The sequence below is a fragment of the Diorhabda carinulata genome, chromosome 9 (genome assembly GCF_026250575.1).
Source record: "Diorhabda carinulata isolate Delta chromosome 9, icDioCari1.1, whole genome shotgun sequence".
In the NCBI taxonomy this organism is placed as follows: domain Eukaryota; kingdom Metazoa; phylum Arthropoda; class Insecta; order Coleoptera; family Chrysomelidae; genus Diorhabda; species Diorhabda carinulata.
In genome coordinates this window covers 2931312-2950310 of record NC_079468.1, presented here as the reverse complement: position 1 = coordinate 2950310, position 18999 = coordinate 2931312, and the positions used below count along the sequence as shown (strand labels likewise).

Here is an 18999-nt window from a genome sequence, read left to right as displayed (position 1 = left end):
AATCAGAGGCGGTACTATTACGTTTAAAAGTTATATTTGAGCATATTTTTTTCTAAAAATACAAAGTTGGTACAAATATAAACCGGAAATTTTGAATAACCGCGCGAAATATTTAGTGTCGTATATGCACTGGTCTGTTACGAAGCGTGTAGAACAGCCGGGATTGCGTAACTTTGCTGTTTAGTCCACTTATAACCATGCGAGAAAAGGATGTACCAGTGTTTGTTCGCAACTGATCATTATTCGTTTTTCTGGTCAAAGATAATGTAAAATCCGCGGAATTTCCTCGAAAATTCGATGCAATGAGTGCCTCTCCAAGACTTAAGTGTACGAATGGTATCGTACGCCATCTCTGTTACTGGCTCACATCTAGAAGCTTACTTTTTGGTGTTTTATTTTTGAATGTTTGTCACTCTGGATTTTGAAACTAAGTTGCAATCATGTATCGAGAAATAACCTAAGATTACTGAATGAACAACGTCCATCTTGCGAAGGTGTTTGTTATTGTTTGTTTATTAGTTATTTGCATTTTTGTGCATTTAAAAGTTATTATTTGTTGCGAATTGTGCTGTCGTGCTAACTTACTCAATATGAGTAAACGAGTAAAGGCCTGCTGTGTACTAGGATGCACGAATAAGCAAGCGATAAGGTAAGAGTAATATTTAATATTTATCAACATAAAAATATTTAAATTGAAATCAAATTCATATCTATAATGATTTTATCCTTATTTTACTTTTTTAAAGACATTCCATTCCTACGAATGAAGACGTTTGCAGAATTTGGTTGCAAAGAATAAATAACCCCAAGTTAATAATAGCAGATACAGTATTATCATCACATAGAATATGTGGTATTCATTTTGAACCAATTTGTAGAAACCCCAATGGCAGGTTTAAAAACTTTCACTGCCAACTCTACATTTACCTGGTAAGTACTTATATTTACTGTGACAATAAACCTCTTATGAATCCTAGTGAAAAGTTATGCAGAGGAAAAGAATTGCTATTTCCTCCAATAGTCAATGTCCCAATTTATAAACCATTCAATAGAAGCTCAAAATATACAGGATTAGATCTTGTCACTCCTTATGTGGCAGGTTCAGTAGCGAAGAAATTATTTAAAAGTCTCAAATGCCACTTGTGTAAAAATATAATATTGTCATTGTAATATATTCTAGGAAATGTAAAAAAAAATGTTTTATGTGCGCCTTCAGCAAAATTCTGTGATATTTTTAAAAGTTTTTTTGATAAAATTTTCGAAACATTGCCCCAGTTAATCAATTCATTAGGCATAAAGAAACAAATATTTCGTTTGGAGGATTTGACAGACGTTTCCTCAATATTTTGTTCAGATTATAAGGATTATGTAAATATGTTTGTAAATATTAGTTTTAACATATGCACCTTTCATTACATAGGTATTATTAATAAAATTTTGAAGGGCAAAAATCAACAATATAAAGATTACGATGTTGTGATGAATATGGCATATGTTAAATATAGGGAAAGCTGCAAGAAAGACAACGGTAATCATTAATTAACCTTGGTTATAAAATCAGTTTTTTATATACCATTGTATGTACCATGTACAAACAGAAACATTTTTTAAACACGCCAACATCTCACTGTTGACAGTCCTAAGCCTGCTAAAGTGTGGAGAAAAATTTTTGTGTTTGTGGATATACTTATAAAATGTCAAAAACAAAATTAAAATTATAATAATCATCCTGTGTTTCAGTATTCCATCTACCTATATCTTATATAAACCATTTAATTGTGAAATTTAGATGGTCGGACCTGGTTGTCACATAAATTGTAAATGAAACCAAAATATTTTACTTTTAAACAGCATTTTAATTTCAAGTATTTATATTTTCGTGTAAACAACAATATTTGAATTTGAAATGTTAGCAATATGAAAGTATTTTGCATAATACTTTTGTTTCATTCACAATTTGATGCGACAACTAGCTTTGAGCATTTAAAATTACTCGAGTTATTTTCAAATTTCCCGCGAAATTAGCATGGATATGAACCTTTGACCCCAAATCTTTGATTATAAAAATCTTTTTTCTTGGTACGGAGCCAGTCGGAGAGATGTCACTAGGATCGAACTTTGTCGTCAAATTTTTATACAGAGTGGCAGATCTATCGAGTATATAATCTTTGAGTAAACGCGTGTATGTGGAAGGAAGAGATACGAAGGCGCACCAGTTAAATCACGAGTGGATAAATGTCAAACGGGTCCGTTCCTCCTTGCTCGCTTTGTGCATGCCCTGGAAGTCCTGGAACGTAACGTCGTCTGCGCGGTCAGCGGCTCAGCGCTCGTCAAATGTCAAACGCCCCAGGTAGAAACTTTGTACTTGATTTCTTTCTCAACCATTAAACAATTTGCGTTAATATTTACGTGTAAATATATTTTGTGTTGATAGGTAAATCATTGAAGTAAGTAAAATGTGTAAAATATTTACATATACGTATCATATTACTTAACTAAAATACCATTTTTTATAACCTCAAAGTAGATTATGGAGATTGGAGAATAATAATAAAGAACTACTGAAATCTGAATTATTTATTTTGGAAAGTAAGAACGTACTTTTCTATGTATTACAGATTTCTATGTACATACAATTACAAATTCAATATCTAATTAATAAATACACATTTTCCAAATCTATTGGTTAATGTTGAGTTATGTGAAAATATTTAGTATTCGAATATTTTTGTATGTAAATTTTCATTCAATGGCTATAATACTTTCATGATGGTCTGGAAAAATAGTTACGTTAAGGAAAAGTTATTTGTTGTAACAATTTATGCAATCTGAAATAAAAAATGGTAATATACTCAAATCTCTTTATTTAATACTTTACATTATAATCCCAAAACTAACAAATGAATATAAATCCAATTTATTGTAAGGGAATGTTGTCAATGTGTTAGTAATACCAAAAGAGAACAATTTGAATTAATTTTAGAAAAAAATAGTAAATAGAACAAAAGTCCATCCAAATTTTCTGAACAAATATCAATTTTTGGTATCAAAATTTTAATGATACAAAACTAATCGCCAACTAATTCAAATCCAATTTTCTAAAGTTTCTTGTAATCGAAGGATGTTATTGTTAATTAATATCAAAATCAAACTAAATAATATGCAATAAAAAGATTAGTACAAAGTTCAATTTGAACTTTTTTCGAGTAAATTTCAAATTCATGAAAATGTTTTACAGTTTGAATGAACATTTATTGACATCAATAATAATAATATTCTACCAAGCTAACAAGGAGGACCCGTTTGGCATTTATCCATTCCTGTTACGCAGGTAGAATCCTTCGTGCAAGTGACAAGCTGAGACATTTTTTCGGAAAATGTATCTCAAAGGTGTATAAAATGTGACGGATACTATCTAGGAAAACTGAAAAATATCAATATTTTTTAGCAAAATTACAATTTGTTGCCTTGCATACTTATTACTTTTTACTTACCGTATATTTACATGGACGAACATACTTTTTTTTTGAAAAGTAGTTCTCGATATACACCTTTTATTTTTATGATGATCGATTTTGATTACAATGAGAATATTTTAAAATAAGAATGACAATTAATTTTATTACAATGTATTACAAAGTTATATTCGACTTTACACTTATAGATTGAAAGTATGTTATTTAAAGTGTTTCATCCAGAACCCTAATGACATTTGGTAAAAAAATAATACAACATTCATTATTTGAACAAATGTTTAATGACAACGTTTTTATATATGTTTTATATCCTTATAGTCAATAGTTATTATAAATTGTAAACAGACGTAAGTATATTACTAAAATCAATCTTTGCTGCATATACACCTATTTGTTTTTGCCATGAGGAATTGTCTGTTTGATTATTACTTCTTGACAGCGACAACTTAGACAAATGACATATGACATACATGAAGTTGGCTGCTAACATTTTACCAACAAACATTGTTAACTTTACTTTGAACATAGTTAGGTTAGGTTAGTTATATTAACGTTTTTACATATGTTTTATATCTATATAGTTAATATAACTAACCTAACCTAACTGCGTCTAACATAAAGTTCAATGCAATTCAAAATGACACAACAATTCCTCAGGTAAAAACAAATAGGTGAATATGCAGCGAAGATTGATTTTAGTAATATACTTTTTTACATTAAAACGACTGGCGTCGGCTATCAATATTATTCGTAATCGTAATACCCCTTCACGCTGCCACTGTTTTTAGTATCATACAGTAGAATCCGATTGAAAAACTCACTTTAATTATGAAAATAATTCGTATCCCACATGGAAACCATTCCGCGATTATAATACACCTTTGCAAAATCCAAAAAAGTTGTTTTATCTCAAATAGGATACTACCCACTAAACAAAAGTTGTTTATCAAATATATGGTTATGGAAAACGACCGAAAATATAGAAAATTATGGCTATAAATTTTATTTAATTCGCTAAAATATGTATTAGTATGACCGGATTACTTTAATTCAGACGCCAAAAGTTTTTCTCTTTCCGAATATACGGTAGATATCGTTGTTATATTCTATCTTAGAAAGAGGCGTTTTATTAATTAAAAATAACAATTTTTGGAAGCTGAGTGGTACTCAAAACAGTTACAAACACGCTCAAACATTATTTAAATAACTAATCATCTGAATAGTTTTACTAGACCGTTTTATTGAGGTTATCAAAACATTTACAAAGTAACAATTATATAGAACAGTCGATGGCTCTGAGTGTCTGGGAGCGCTGCAGTCGATTAATCATTGCCGGAGTTACACGTTTTTGTTTTCCAGACTACTATTGTCACGCGTATAGCCAGAGTGAGGTTATGTCTGTGCCGTATGTGTTTAATTCACGTGTACACGTTTAAGCTCCTTCCTTGTTTGTTTTTTTTTATGGCTAGCTCAAGCAAAAACCTATCACTATCTACTAGGAAACCGATTACTTTTTTACGCAAGCTAAAGATGAATTTGTCTGTTTACTTTGTAATGTGAGTGACTCGATTGGAAAGAAAGGCAATGTTGAACGTCATTTCAAGACAGTTCATAGTGGAATTGAAAAAGATTATCCGCTGAATTCAGCTCTGAGAAGAGAGAAGGTAATGCAGTTAAAATCTCCGCTAAATGCACAACAGTCAACTCTTTTTAAAACACTAGACACGAACAAGCAGCCACCGATGAACCGTACGAAGATGGTGGGTTGATTAAAAGCTGCATTTTTAGAATTTTTACATTATTTGATAACTTCAAAAGCAAAGCTTAGTTTCAGAGATAAAACTGATTTTGATCGTTGTAGTTATTTTTCCTTACAACTTAACGAATCAACCGATATAGTTGATAAAGCTCAGTTGGCTACTTTTGTAAGAATAGTGGTTGAAGATTGTGAAACAAAAGAACTGATAAAGGTTGTACCGCTTACTGGGTATACAACTGAAAGATATATTTTTAACATTTAAAAGGCCGAAATTTTTGTCTTACCATTGCATCATTCACCAGCAGCCACTGTGTGGAAAGTTCTTAAGTATGAACAATGTAAAGAAAACAGTTGTCAAAATAGTAAATAAAATTAGAGCACATGCACTTCAAAAACGACTGTTCACAGAACTAATTGAAGAGTTAGAATGCCAGTATGATGATCTGTTGCTTCGTACAGAAGTTCGTTGGTTTAGTAGAGGCAGAGTTATGCAACGTTTCAAAGAGTTGCTACTTGCACTGGTGAAATTCTTAAAATATCGGGGTAAGCATCTCACTGGAAGATCCCACATGACTTCAATATTTATCCTTTCTTACTGATATAACTGAAAAGTTGAATGGCTTAAATTTGCAGCTTCAAGGCAAGGATAAGAACATCGGTGGAATGATAACATAATTTTCAAAAAAGGTCGAGCTGTGGGAGATCGTTGACAAACAAAATCCTCCACAACACCCCAGCAATAACCAAGAAAACGTGGCAATTCTTCCAGACTTAAGACAACAATTTGATCAACGATTCCAAGATTCTAAAAGCATATTGATTGTGGCACAGTTCGTCAACTCTCCTTTTGTAAAGATCGATGCAGAAGATTTTTTCAGCTTGTGCGTTAATTTTTTTATAAGAAAACATCTTGACAATTCCAAAATCTCGTGCCCGTCGTGAGTTACAAGATTCCAAAAAAAAACGTTGTTTATTGAAATGGGAAATTGAAATTTGCGATTAATTTTAAGAGATCTAACTTGCATGGGTATTTTTCCGACAACATTTTCGGTATAATAAAGAAAATAAAAATCGATTTATTTTAAACAGTTCCGTGTTTATCTCTAGTTGCAGATTCCCGTCCTTCCTGCCCAGCTGTCTTCTCAAAAATTTATATTAAGAACACACACACACACACACTTTCCCGTGAGACGAGCCCGTCCCTCTAGGCATCCACCCCCGGATAAATCCACGAGTGGGTGCGAAGAAGGACATTCCACCACCCCCTGTCATTTCGACAGGTCCTCATCCTTTTTTCGGGTCGCAGTTTCGCGCGTATACTCCTTCCTCTCCCCTGAAGTCTATGGGAGATTCTGGGATGTCTTATCTTTTTGTTAAGAGATTAGCCTGTTGGCTATACACTCTTGGCTTCTTGGTCTGGACGTCTTAATGTGTGTGTGTGTGTGTTTCGCTGCCTCGGGTAAACCTCTTCCAACCTCCAACCGGTAGGAAAATATCTAATCCGAGTGGTCCTTCGCCTTCTCTATAGCTGTCCCCGATGTATAACTCTACACTTGCTTATGAAATGCGGAGTTACCGTGTCGGGGGGTGTCCTCTTGTGGGTTATTAAGAACAAATGGATAATGTGTTCCTTTATACCCCCCGATAAGATATAAAGCCCTATCTCCGAAGAACAAAATTTTACAGGAAAAAAGGAAAACCAATTTCTTCACCTGCATCAAAGTTGGGATACTTTATAAAAGGGTTTTTTGATGTGTAAAAGTTATTGTTTTAATGTACACAACTTTGCTTTAATGTTAAATTAATTGATATTTCATATTTATTAAGAAAAACTGGATTTAGGGCTTTTTATATAAAAGTTTGCTGCTGGTAATACCTAGTCTCAAAAAGCCCTAACTCCCCACATGGGAGTTAGAGCATAATTATAATGTTTACAAACCCTAAAATAAATAATAGATTTACATAAAACAACGTTTAAAAACCGTATAATACCATGCAATAAATGTTTCCTGAAAATGAACTAGTTCTGAACAAGTAGAAAAAATACTAAGTACGGTACTGACTACCAAGCCCACTTCAATGGATTCAATTCCTTTCCTTTCCATATTTAAAAAAATGTAAACATCTTCCTACATATCTTGAAATAGGCGGAATCGAGTTGTTTTTTCAGGTAAAAATTTAATTTGTATTCCGTCAGAATAAAGAAATATTAATTTTATTTATCTCCTATAATGAATATTCACAATAAACGATATATTCTACTAAAAATTGAGGTCAAAATACAGATTTAAATTATACATTACTGCGATCTACGTGTAATTCTCATTTTGTTTTATAATAATAATTGACAATTTAATTCCACATTCAACCAAAAATAGCGAATATCATCTTTCTACTCGAGAAGCATTAATTGTTTATCGTAGTTTCAAATTTCGCGCCTAATTTCAATCAGTTTAAATCATAGATGAACCACGTTTAACCCACATTCCACAGCAGTACTGTTAAGAGAATAATGGCTTTAGTATGCTTATTGGAAGTTATAGATTTTTTGAAATTTTAATATCATGTGGCTCAAAGATCTAAATACAGGTATAATGAATCACAATTGCTTAATGAAAACCAACAATAGTTACAGTTTCATGTCAACTTAAGCGCCTTTATGTCGTGTGCCAATAACAAATTCTAATTCTAACAAATATAGTCTGTTTATTTTATTCTTGTTCTTCCTACGATCTGTTCTCTTGTCCGCCTACAAGAAAATATGATACATGTAAAGTATTGATTTAACACGATTTCATTTTTTAATCTTTCATAGAGATTGTATTTGTTCCCATTTTCGTGTCACAGTTTTGATGGTGTTATTTGTACACTTGAAGTTAGGCCAGTTACTCGTCAATAAAATTATGAAATTAATGAACCTAAAAGCTTTGTTTATAGATAACGCTTGTAAATAATAGTCTGTTGAATACTCAATAATTTATTTATAAACTCAGTATAATAATTTCTTATTGTTACGTAAATACAATCATTGGTAATGCTGGTTGCCTACATTGGTAAATTATTAGATACTTTCTATGATACTTGTCATGTCAAGAAGATTCTAGAATAAAAATGACATGAGGATTTAGTTTATTTTATAAAAATATATATATATATATATATTAGAATATGAAAATATATAAAAATAATAAAAAATGTAACAAAATAAACATTATATATCAACATAGTAAAAGTTCTATACGCTTTTTTAAACCGATAAAACTGTATAAAGCAGCTCCATCTATCGTGACTTCTGACAAGTCAAAATAATAAGTTTATTCTAAATCCCTTGTTAGTTTAATATATACATGGGCGTTACTAAATATCCTCAGATGATCCATATTTTTGTTCAATTTATTGAGCGATAAAATTTATTGAAAGAATTGAGAATTGATTTGTGTTTATTACACAATTTGTAAATATTTATAAACGAAGCTGTGTTTACTATGTCAATAAAACTTTAATAGTAGTTATAATTTGATTAAACCTAAATTTAAATTTCAATTAAGATGTTGAAAAATCTAAAACTAAAACTCGCCATTGCTGTTCACATTTGATAAGTTTGTTATATTTGTATTTTAGTATTATAAACTTTCGACAATTGTCTATTTATCTAAAGTAATTCTTCGTTATTTGTAAGATGTTTGTCGTAATGTAAAGTAGAACATATGAAAGAAAAATTAATCTTCGTTAAAATAATGATTTATGATTATTTATTGGTTACAATTCTATGTAACCACGAATGGTTTTAATTATTAACTGGCCTATAACACCTCGTTTATGTTCACCTTGCACTTCTACAGCTTTAATTTATGTAACTTCTGTACTATAAATTTACAATTGTGCAAGTTGTTCATTCATAATCTTTATAGCGCCATTTATATTATTAATATTGGAATTCTGCTTGCGTCATACGCCTGATATTGTAGCAAATTTTACACAATTATACTAGCGCCATAATTTATTAATTTATCGCTAACGCCAAATAAGATTTGAAAAATTACAAGATTATAAAAATTATATAAACTAGAAATCACAAAATTTTCATATTGAGCTAATTGTGTAAAATACTAGCCATATCAATAAGGATAATGAATCACAAACTAAATAATAAATAAATTAATAAACAAATGTTTTATTGTGACGAATGGATTATTAATTTGCTACCACTTGGAATAGTATCAGAGATTCGAGTCCATTTTCAAATTAAAATTTAAAGAAGAAGCCACCAACCCTGAAAACAACAACATGGACGCTATTTGTTTATATTTACTCAAAACACTGGAAACGGCCACGTCAAAAAACAAAATGTGTTCCACAATTAAGTATTTTCCAATAATTATTTTTTGTTATATAAAATAATAAAGTTGACCTGTGTTTATGTTCTGTTATAAATTAAAAGAGAGAATAAGAAAAGTGGGGTAAGAGAGTGAAAATAGTACTTGTCTATGTTATTATTTGCTGTAATAATAATTGATTTGTATATTCGTATAAAAGGTCTAAGGTAAGAAAAGCATGATAATAAGTAGGGAAAATCAGATTTTAAAATAATTCAACCTCAGTATTGTTTAACTATTAATCGAAGACATATATACAGTTCATATCATAAAAGATGTAGTAGATATCTCGATCTTATTTTGAAAAAAATCATTTTTGAGAATTCTTTGGACCTCGACAGTCCCATTTTTGATCTGGGTAAAAAAAATTCGATCTACAATCGTGAACCTTTGAGACGGTACATTTGAGAAAATAATTTGTTCTTTCAAGAAGTTTTTTCAATTATAATTATGTTACGAATTCGCTAACTGATGAGGACCGCGAAGCCGGACATGTTCCTTTAAGTTAGACGAAGCTGAAGTCTGCTTATTTGTTTTGTAACCTATTTATATTGTTTACTACTATACTATATAAAACTAACAGCCGTAGTTAGTTCAATTTGATATCATAGTGATCACATTGGTATAGTGACAAGCAAACTAAACAGTGGCAAAAACTGTCACAAACAGACCAATCATAATAAATTATTAATTTTTACTGTATGACAGAGACAATGTATAATTCAAGTCCATCTCAAGGAATTTTTGTAAAAGTGGACAAAAAATTGTCACAAACAGACCAATCATAAGAAATTATGAATTTTTTTGAAAAAAAAATCACTAATTTTTATTGTATAACAGAGACAATGTGTAATTGAAGTCCACCTCAAGGAAAAAGTGGAAAAAACTGTCACAAACAGACCAATCATAATAAGTTATTAATTTTTTGTAAAAAAATCAATAATTTTTACTGTATAACAGAGACAATGTATAATTCAGGTCCATCTCAGGGAATGGTTTCGTGACAGATTTTGCTCGACAAGTTTCAGTTATATAAAAGACTTCACCCTGAACCAGAATGTTATTTTTCTTCTTGTTCTTTTTTACCATAATCCTTTTCGATGAATTGAACTTGAAGTGCCACAAGTTCGTTATTTTTTGCACTTTTTCAGATTCAGACTTCCAGTCTTTAACCGGGACAGTGACTCTCAACATAATAAACACGCTTCCATGTTTCCCCAGAACTTCTCCATACTCTTGTGGCTTCAAAATAGTGTCCTTCTTTTTCTAATCTTTCTCAATCAGTTCAAACACCCTGTGAAAAATAAAGCATAAACGGTGAAAAACTCGCAGAGGATCATGGGTAGTCACGTGACAAAACTAAGCGCTCCTATTAGCCGATTTGGATGATTTTGAAACTTTAGACTTCGCGGATATTGCTAATAAACCTCAACTCTCACCTCAAAATACACTAGGATGTGGCGGGATTTGCTACAAAATAACAGTTGTACTGAATTCAGCATGGAAAAATATATAAGAAACAATATCAGACTGAACTTCCAAAAAATGTCGGTTTTTGATTCTAGGCACCTTGAAATGTTGAATTTTTTTTATCCAGGATGCAGTTTTGAGAATACTTTGCATCCAGCTTGATTAGTTCAGTATTTTTAATTGTCCCATTGTTCTTTTCTTCAATGTAACCCTTCTACATTTATCAAAAAATGTAAAAATGCAAAAACCTTCACCGTGTCCAATGTAGATAAAATAAGTAATTTGCCATATAAACCTGATTGTCCCGTTATCTGGGGCAACTACTTTCTGCGGCATCGAAAAGTTATTATTAATTTTGGAAATAAATTAGGTTTTCCAATAAAACTACAATTGTACTCCAAACAAAATCATTTTATACACATAAAAAATATAAATCGACACTAAAAATTACATTAAAATATATAATAGAGTAAATAATATTCAAAAGTAAAAAAATATCACAATGGATACAGTAAACTGTAAATATTGCATATGACAAAAATGTTCCATTATAAATATACTGCATTGGGCTTTTATGGTACCATTAAAATGTTAACCTCATTATTTTCAATTTAACCAGAATGACTCTAATCACATGGTAGGAATTTATGGAACTATGCAGAAAAATGAATACACTGTTTACACTACCAATTACACTGTCAGACTCGCGTTTCGATAACCAAGTTGTCGTCTTCAGAGCCTAAAGGTAAACACTTTACCTTCAATCTCTGAAGACGATATCTTGGTTATCGAAACGCGAGTCAGACAGTGTAATTGTGACTGTTGGGGTAGTGGTGTGAACAGTGTGTTCAGTATGAATATCATCAATGATTCCAGAAATGGTCTATTAACGTACAAGTCTACATAACATTTGGCATCTATGTATAATACATTTTATTCAATTTTAAAAAATAAAAAAGGTTTCAAGAAAGGTAGAGGAACAACAGATCAGCTATTCACCCTTAAGAAAAGCTATGAGTCCTTCATGTTATGTTTATACATTTTAAGCAGGCTTACGACACAGTAGATAGTTCTGAAATGTATGTTGCCTTTAATCTACTAGGAATCTCCCCCCAAAAATTGTTAAGCTACTCAAGATGATATCGGTTAAACTATTTTAATATGATGTTATATGATGTAATGTATTATTTCTACTTGAATTTTCGTCTTCTTAAATACATTTTTCTCAATATTAATGGATTGTTTTCTCTTCCTATTTGTTTATCAGTTATTTCATTATTTGGTTGGTTCCTTTTCGACACAATCATTCTTGTGAGGTTTTGAAATTTCTTCTTCTTTTTTGAGATCCAGTTATTTAAGGGCTAAAACAGGAATTTAAGGAACTAGAGTTATTAAATATAAATAAATATATTCCTTAACAATCCTTTTAAGAGAGAAGGTCAGAAACCAATGAAAATTATGATATTTTAATCCATTACCACCTGTGTCTCAAAACATTTTGTTTTGTTTTTTTTACAAAGATTCACTCAGTGAAAGAGGCATACAGGTAAACTAAATTTATGTTTATATTTTCTTGTAGATCTGCTAAAACCATTGATTCCATTCTCTGTTTTCATTTGTATCATGGGATCTGTACACATCTAGCAGAATCCAGGTCCCGAAGTCATTCCGGTCGCTTTTCTCGATATTTTGGCTTTCTTTCAACATAAAATATGAAAATAAAAGTTGAATATGAATTAAATAGTTATTATTGAGGATTATCAAACATCAACTAAAGTTTTTCCAGTAGTTAAGATTTTAATGGTTATTTTAAAAATAATCTGAATCAATTCAAAAATATTAGTTTCTTCTATTTGCAATAACCCAATTGCAACAAAATACTTCAGTCTTTTCAACTAATATTTCCGAACGATCATGTAATGAAGAATAATTTCCTTCAACTTCTATTCTATGGACCGAGTTTGTTAGAATATTTTTCCTGTGACATATTCTAGCTCTTACTTCACAATGAGCAAGTATTAACAAAAAAATTACATAAATTTGATTTAATTCATGAGATTCAGTGCAAGATACTAGAATAAATCGCAACATTTAATAACAAATGTGATAATAATGGTGACATCCATGTTTCCAAGTTTATTTTCAAATAACAAAAAAAGTCTAATAATACCTTCATTAATATACAGTAATTTACATGTAATGATACGAATTTTTCTATTCAAAAAACTCCACGACTACTTTAAGAATTTTAATGCTGCCAATACCTACGATTTGATACAAAAACAAGAAAAAAACTTGCAGATATCGACCAGAATCAATACCAAATGATATGGAACGAGTAAAAATAGCTAAAATTAGTAAATTGAGTTCAATAATAGTATAGGTAATACCTAAAAAGAAACAAAATATCTGGTAAATCTATATTGTGATGGAGACACAGCCGCACGCCATTTTACGGCGCCGATTATGAGTTAATGTAATGGAAACTATAAAAAGATAGGTGCCTCCATCTATTGGGAAACCGTTGAATTCTGATCAAAACGTTTCTGGTTGAGGTAGACTAATACTAGAAGGTTCTATTATGTTCTAGAACGTCGCATATATATATTGAGAAGGCAGGAAACTTAAATTAGAGCAGTAGTTGAATATTGGGGATATGTGGCGAGTGAGAAGGCTTCCGGGCGGTATACAGTAATAGATTTTTCAAAGCGATAGTTAATAGTGTTGTAATAATTGTGATTTAATGAAGTTTTAAGTATTAATTAACCGTGCTCGAAAAATGTTACAAATTAAAATGTACGAATGTTAAAAGGAAATGTAGGAGATAATTTGATGAGCAAAAGATACAAGGAAAACCAGTAAAAATAAAGTATGAAAACTGTTCATTTAAATAAAAGGAAAAATATAAGTCGAGGATCAAGAACATTGTAATTATTTTTTTATTTTCTTTGAAAATTAATAAAAAAATCAGTGTTTCTATTCTCTTCAACATTTAAGTAAACAATACAAATATTTCTATGATCAATTTGATTTTATTTTTCTAAAAATCGATTCTAATATGTTACTAAAGGAGAAGTTTAATATTTTGAATAAAATGAGTATTTTCCAGCTGCCGTTTTACACAAAAATACTACTACTTAAGAAAACAAGTATTGGAAAGTATAAGTGAGTTTTCAATGGGAATATTTAGTTTTATAATTTGAATATCTGTATTCAATGGAAGTATAAAAATTTTGAAATATGGATGCCACGAATACCGAACTAAACAAAACATCGGTTAAATATCAATTGATAATATACAGTGAAACTATAGCTTTATAATTGGATAAATGCACTAAATATATGTACATGCCTTATGTCTTGTTACTATATAATTATTTTGAGTGAAACAACCAAAAAAACAATTACGAAATAGAGACGATATCAAAAATTGGAAACTAGTGACAATCAAAAAGTTTTTATTACAAGAAATGACAGAAAATAAGTGGATGTCAACATTTCTATATTTCTTAGATGAATAATAGTTTTATTTATTTATAGATTTACAAGGTGGTTGAGATGGAAGGAAACAATTTGTACGATTTTTAAAAATTCAAGTCTATTCCATTATATCTATAAACATAAAGAAAAACTGTAATTTAAATAATAATTTGTTGATATATGAGGGAAAATAATTAATTTATAGCCTGGTACTCCACTAGTTATACAGAGTGAATCGTAAAAAGTGTTGATTGTTTCTAAGTAACCAGTCTTATAACTTCTTTAACTGGCGCTATAGTCCTTTGAGAACCAGGGCCTTCTCAACAATCTGTCCTGAGCATGGTGCCTGCCCTAGCTAGACCAGATCCACCTCAACGTTCTCTAACCAGCGAAGGCGCGGTCTTCCTCTCAGTCACGCTCCTCCAGGAACTCCATACATGGCTCTGTGATTCCCCAAGCACCGATCTCTTAAACAGGTCCAAAAATCTTTACTAAGATCTTACGTTCCCAGCATTTCAAGATTCGTTCACTTGTCGTCGTCATAGTCCATGTCTCGCATCCGTATGTGTCTACAGAACAGATTATTGTCTTTAAAATGATGAGTTTTAACCATCGTAAGAGCCCTCAAAACTTGAGCGCTCTCTGGACTGCCCAGAAGCATTTGTTCCCCGCAACAACTCTTGTTGTCACTTCATTATCTTCAGTTATCAAGGCCCCAAGGTATTTGAATATCTGATGTTGCTAAAGAATCATTTCGTGATGATTTTATGTCTCATTTAATTTTCAAATAAAAATAGAGGAGACATAAAATAACGACAAATCATCACGACATATAAATAAAGAGGCCTAAGAAGTAAAAATTTGAAAAAAAGATTCATTTCGATATTGATTTTAATCATTTCATAGAATACAGAGGTTTAAAATGATTTAGTTTTAATATTTTATTTAAATAAATTGATAATTCTAACTTGATTGTTGCAACAATTGTATAAAATATTTAAATTAAGAAAAAGGAGTATAAATTTTGGAATTTGATGATAAACTTGAATTTCTAAATCTACATCAAGTACAGGACTGAATTTATCTTTGAATAAATTCACTATATTAGTTAATTAGCCTATAAATATGATTAGTTGATAACTCTTCTTTATTAATTATAACAATTTACAATACTTTATTTTGATCAGTAATCTTTTTGATAATACTTTATCAGTTTTAAGCTCAAAATAAAAAAAATTAATAACAGATAAATTCAACAATCTTTGTATAAAGTGGAATTTATTAAAATTTTCCATTTAGTGCAATTCCTATATCAATTTTTTTCTCAAATTAATAGTTTTCTGTAAACCTATCCATATGGCCAGTAGTTCAAATGTACCATTGTGATTTCTCAACTTCAGTATGGCAACAAGTGTTTTATTTATCTCGTAAATGATCCTTAATATCGAATAATGAAATCACAGTATTCTGGTTGAGTGAATTGAATGACAGATTCAATTTTTCTTTCTTCTTAGTGCAGTAGGTATTCCAACTTATCAAGCTTCCTTTAGTGACAAATTATAATATTCACAGAGTGAAGAAAGAATCCAGTTTTTCCATTTTCTTTTGTTGAAAACAGTTTCAAACAATTGATTTTGAACTTTACTAGCCAGTAGTTCAAATGTACCATTGTGGTTTTTCAACTTCAGTATGACAACAAGTGTTGTATGTGTCTCGTAAATGATCCTTTATAAATTATTCTAACCATTAAATAATGAAAATTTACAAAGTGAGTGATTCAACGGTTTCAATTTACTTTTTATCAGTGCTATTTTCTCTTGTTTCTGTTGCTTTTGAACTATTTTCTAGCTCACAATATATATTTCCTTCAATCGATTACTATATATCAACTAGGGATTAATATTTGTATTAAAGTATTATTAAAAAAATAAATTAGATTGAGTTTCCTTCAATCATCAACACCTTTATATTATTATTATTAATCCTAATGCGGCTGATCCTCTTCGATACGAAAGGACAAGTGCTACGCAAATTTTCAAGTACCTAATTACATGTAAGTATATTCAAACTCAAGATTAAAAATGCGAGCCGCATTTTTGTACAGAGACAATTTGCTAGAGATCTTGTGTTCAAAATAAATATAAATTTCTGGCATTTCTTTTTTCCACATATACATTAGGCACATATTTATACACATTTGCACGCTAGTTCCTAAGGTTTGTTCACTAATCACTTGTTTAAATACATTTCTAAATTTTTCCATGTCAATATCCAGTTTGGCAGTAAATATGGGGTAAAGTGGTATTTATTAGTTGGTGTAGTGGTCGAAGGAGCCTAGATACTCCAATGCGGCCCGGTAGCAAAACTGGTATTGATCCTATAGAAAAAAAAAATAAAAAAACAATTTAGATATATTTCTTGAAATTACTTAAATGATTAACTTACTTCTGTTTGAACCATAGCTGGTCGTTGCGTTCTTAATATCCTTGCTGTTTGGAATACATCTACAACTCCTTCATACTGCATCCTTTCGAGAACTATGCTCAGTGTTATAAACACACCAGTTCTACCAACCCCAGCACTAAAAAAGCTTGTTTGTTACAATCATTTAACCACAAATTCCAAAAAATTTTTCATTATAATTTCCATATTGTTGGTAAATGAATTTTTATAGCAGCAATTTACATTGCATCTATTTGAACTAGTATGTCTCACCCCTTATATATTAAGACAAGTGACTTTGTCAGTGAAGTTGCAAAATAGTTCAAAGGAAGCCCACGACATATTAAAATTAATCTACGGTGATAATGTGGTAACTTTGAAGATTGTTTACCAGTGGAATGAGTCTATTTAGAATGAGGAAAGTTCATTAAAATTGTCTTGGGGTACTGGAATGTTTGTGATAGGAAGATACTTGAAAAATGCACCTACTGCTCCCTTGTTTATCATGACAAAGCGCCACAACACAAGTCCCTTTCAATTTGAAAAATTTAATCCCATTTATGGATCTTCCCAGGAACCATTTTTTTAAAATCATTACAGTAACAAACAAAAAAATATTCAGGAGAATTTTATTGATAAAATAATAATTAGATACTTACCTACAGTGAACGGTAATCGGACCATCCTGTCCGAATTGTTCCTTAGTTTTATGAACCTGCCCGATGAAATCGATGAATCCTTCTCCCGATTTTGGAACTCCCTGTTCCGGCCAATCGGTAAACTGGAATTGTCTTATTGTCCTGGATGAACCATCTCTTGCATCAGTTACTTTGAATTCTCTCAGTATGTACTGGGGCATGTTATATTCGGCTATAGGATCCACGACGAAGCACTGATATCTCACAGATCTTTCACTGGGCCAATACTGATGACATTTCTCCTAGCATTTTATACAGAATTATGTAAACATTTGTTTCTTTCAATTTAATTTGAAAAATTGTAATTAAGAGTGGAAGAAAAATGGAGGAGATTTAAAAATAGTATCCTTGAAGCTGTTAAAGAGACATGGAGAATCAAAAATACCTACGAAGAACATAAACCAGAAAGAATGGTGGATGAATAAGGTAAGAAAGTTAACGAAAGATAGGAAAGTTTGAAATACTTAAATATGGAAAATACAGAAGGTTATGAAAAATATTAAGTAAAAAAAAAGATCAACTAAAGTAAAAGAAGTCTAAGAAAAATCATGGATAAATTTCGGGCATAAAACGACAGAAAACTTTAGGGAAAATAAAAAATTATTACATGGAACACCGAAGTATTTAAAAAGGAATATATGATGAATATAAAAGACAAGGAAGGAAATATAATAACCGAGGAAGATAGAGTAATGGAAAGAATATTTTAATATGAGATTACAAATGCAGATATTGAAGAAGATATTGTAGGAATAGGCAGTAATTGAATTTTTGAAAACACAAGGAAGAAGAAGTGATAGAAGTAATTAAATCTAGGAAAAGCGCCAATAAGAAACAATATACCTGCTGAAATGATTAAATATATGGATGAAGAGGTGATAAATGAATCAACAGAATTAATTAATGAGATAATGCAGCAAGAAAAATAACAATAACAAGGAAACCAATAAAAATAAAGACTAGAATAATAGTGAACAAAATAAGAAATAAAGTCGTAGACACTTAAGACGACTCACGATTTGTGTTCGGAAGTGGAAACAAACGACTTGATATTTGCAATTACATGAAAAAATGAATATATGGAAGTTCATTTATGTTTTATAGATTTGGAGAAAGCTTTTGATCGAATAAGAATATTCAAAATACTTAATAACCGTAATATAGATCAGAGGACAATAACAATTATAAGAACAATGTACAAGAATAATGAAAATGTGGTATGAGCAAACAACGAAGAATTGAGGGAATATGTCATAAAGATAAGTGTTGTTATAATTCCACTACTTTCCATAATAGTA

The 18999-nt window shown here is 30.6% G+C and overlaps 2 protein-coding genes across 10 annotated transcripts in view; one reads left to right on the top strand and one right to left on the bottom strand.

Moving 5' to 3' along the window:
- The first annotated feature begins 427 nt into the window (after positions 1–427).
- LOC130898108 (uncharacterized) lies at positions 428–1727 on the top strand. Its single transcript, XM_057807160.1, has 2 exons — positions 428–649; positions 747–1727. Exons 1-2 carry the CDS (start codon positions 471–473, stop codon positions 1168–1170), a joined length of 603 nt encoding a protein of 200 aa, XP_057663143.1. The 5' UTR covers positions 428–470; the 3' UTR covers positions 1171–1727.
- A 9747-nt stretch (positions 1728–11474) lies between these two features.
- LOC130898106 (tyrosine-protein phosphatase Lar) overlaps positions 11475–18999 on the bottom strand; it is a 524093-nt gene continuing 516568 nt past the window's right edge. For all 9 annotated transcript variants that reach the window (XM_057807152.1, XM_057807151.1, XM_057807155.1 and 6 more), the window contains 3 exons: positions 17663–17943; positions 17007–17142; positions 11475–16938 (listed from right to left, as the gene is read on the bottom strand). In XM_057807152.1, coding sequence (XP_057663135.1) covers positions 16870–16938; positions 17007–17142; positions 17663–17943 — 486 coding nt within the window. In that variant the 3' untranslated portion in view covers positions 11475–16869. The remainder of the gene's footprint in view (positions 16939–17006; positions 17143–17662; positions 17944–18999) is intronic.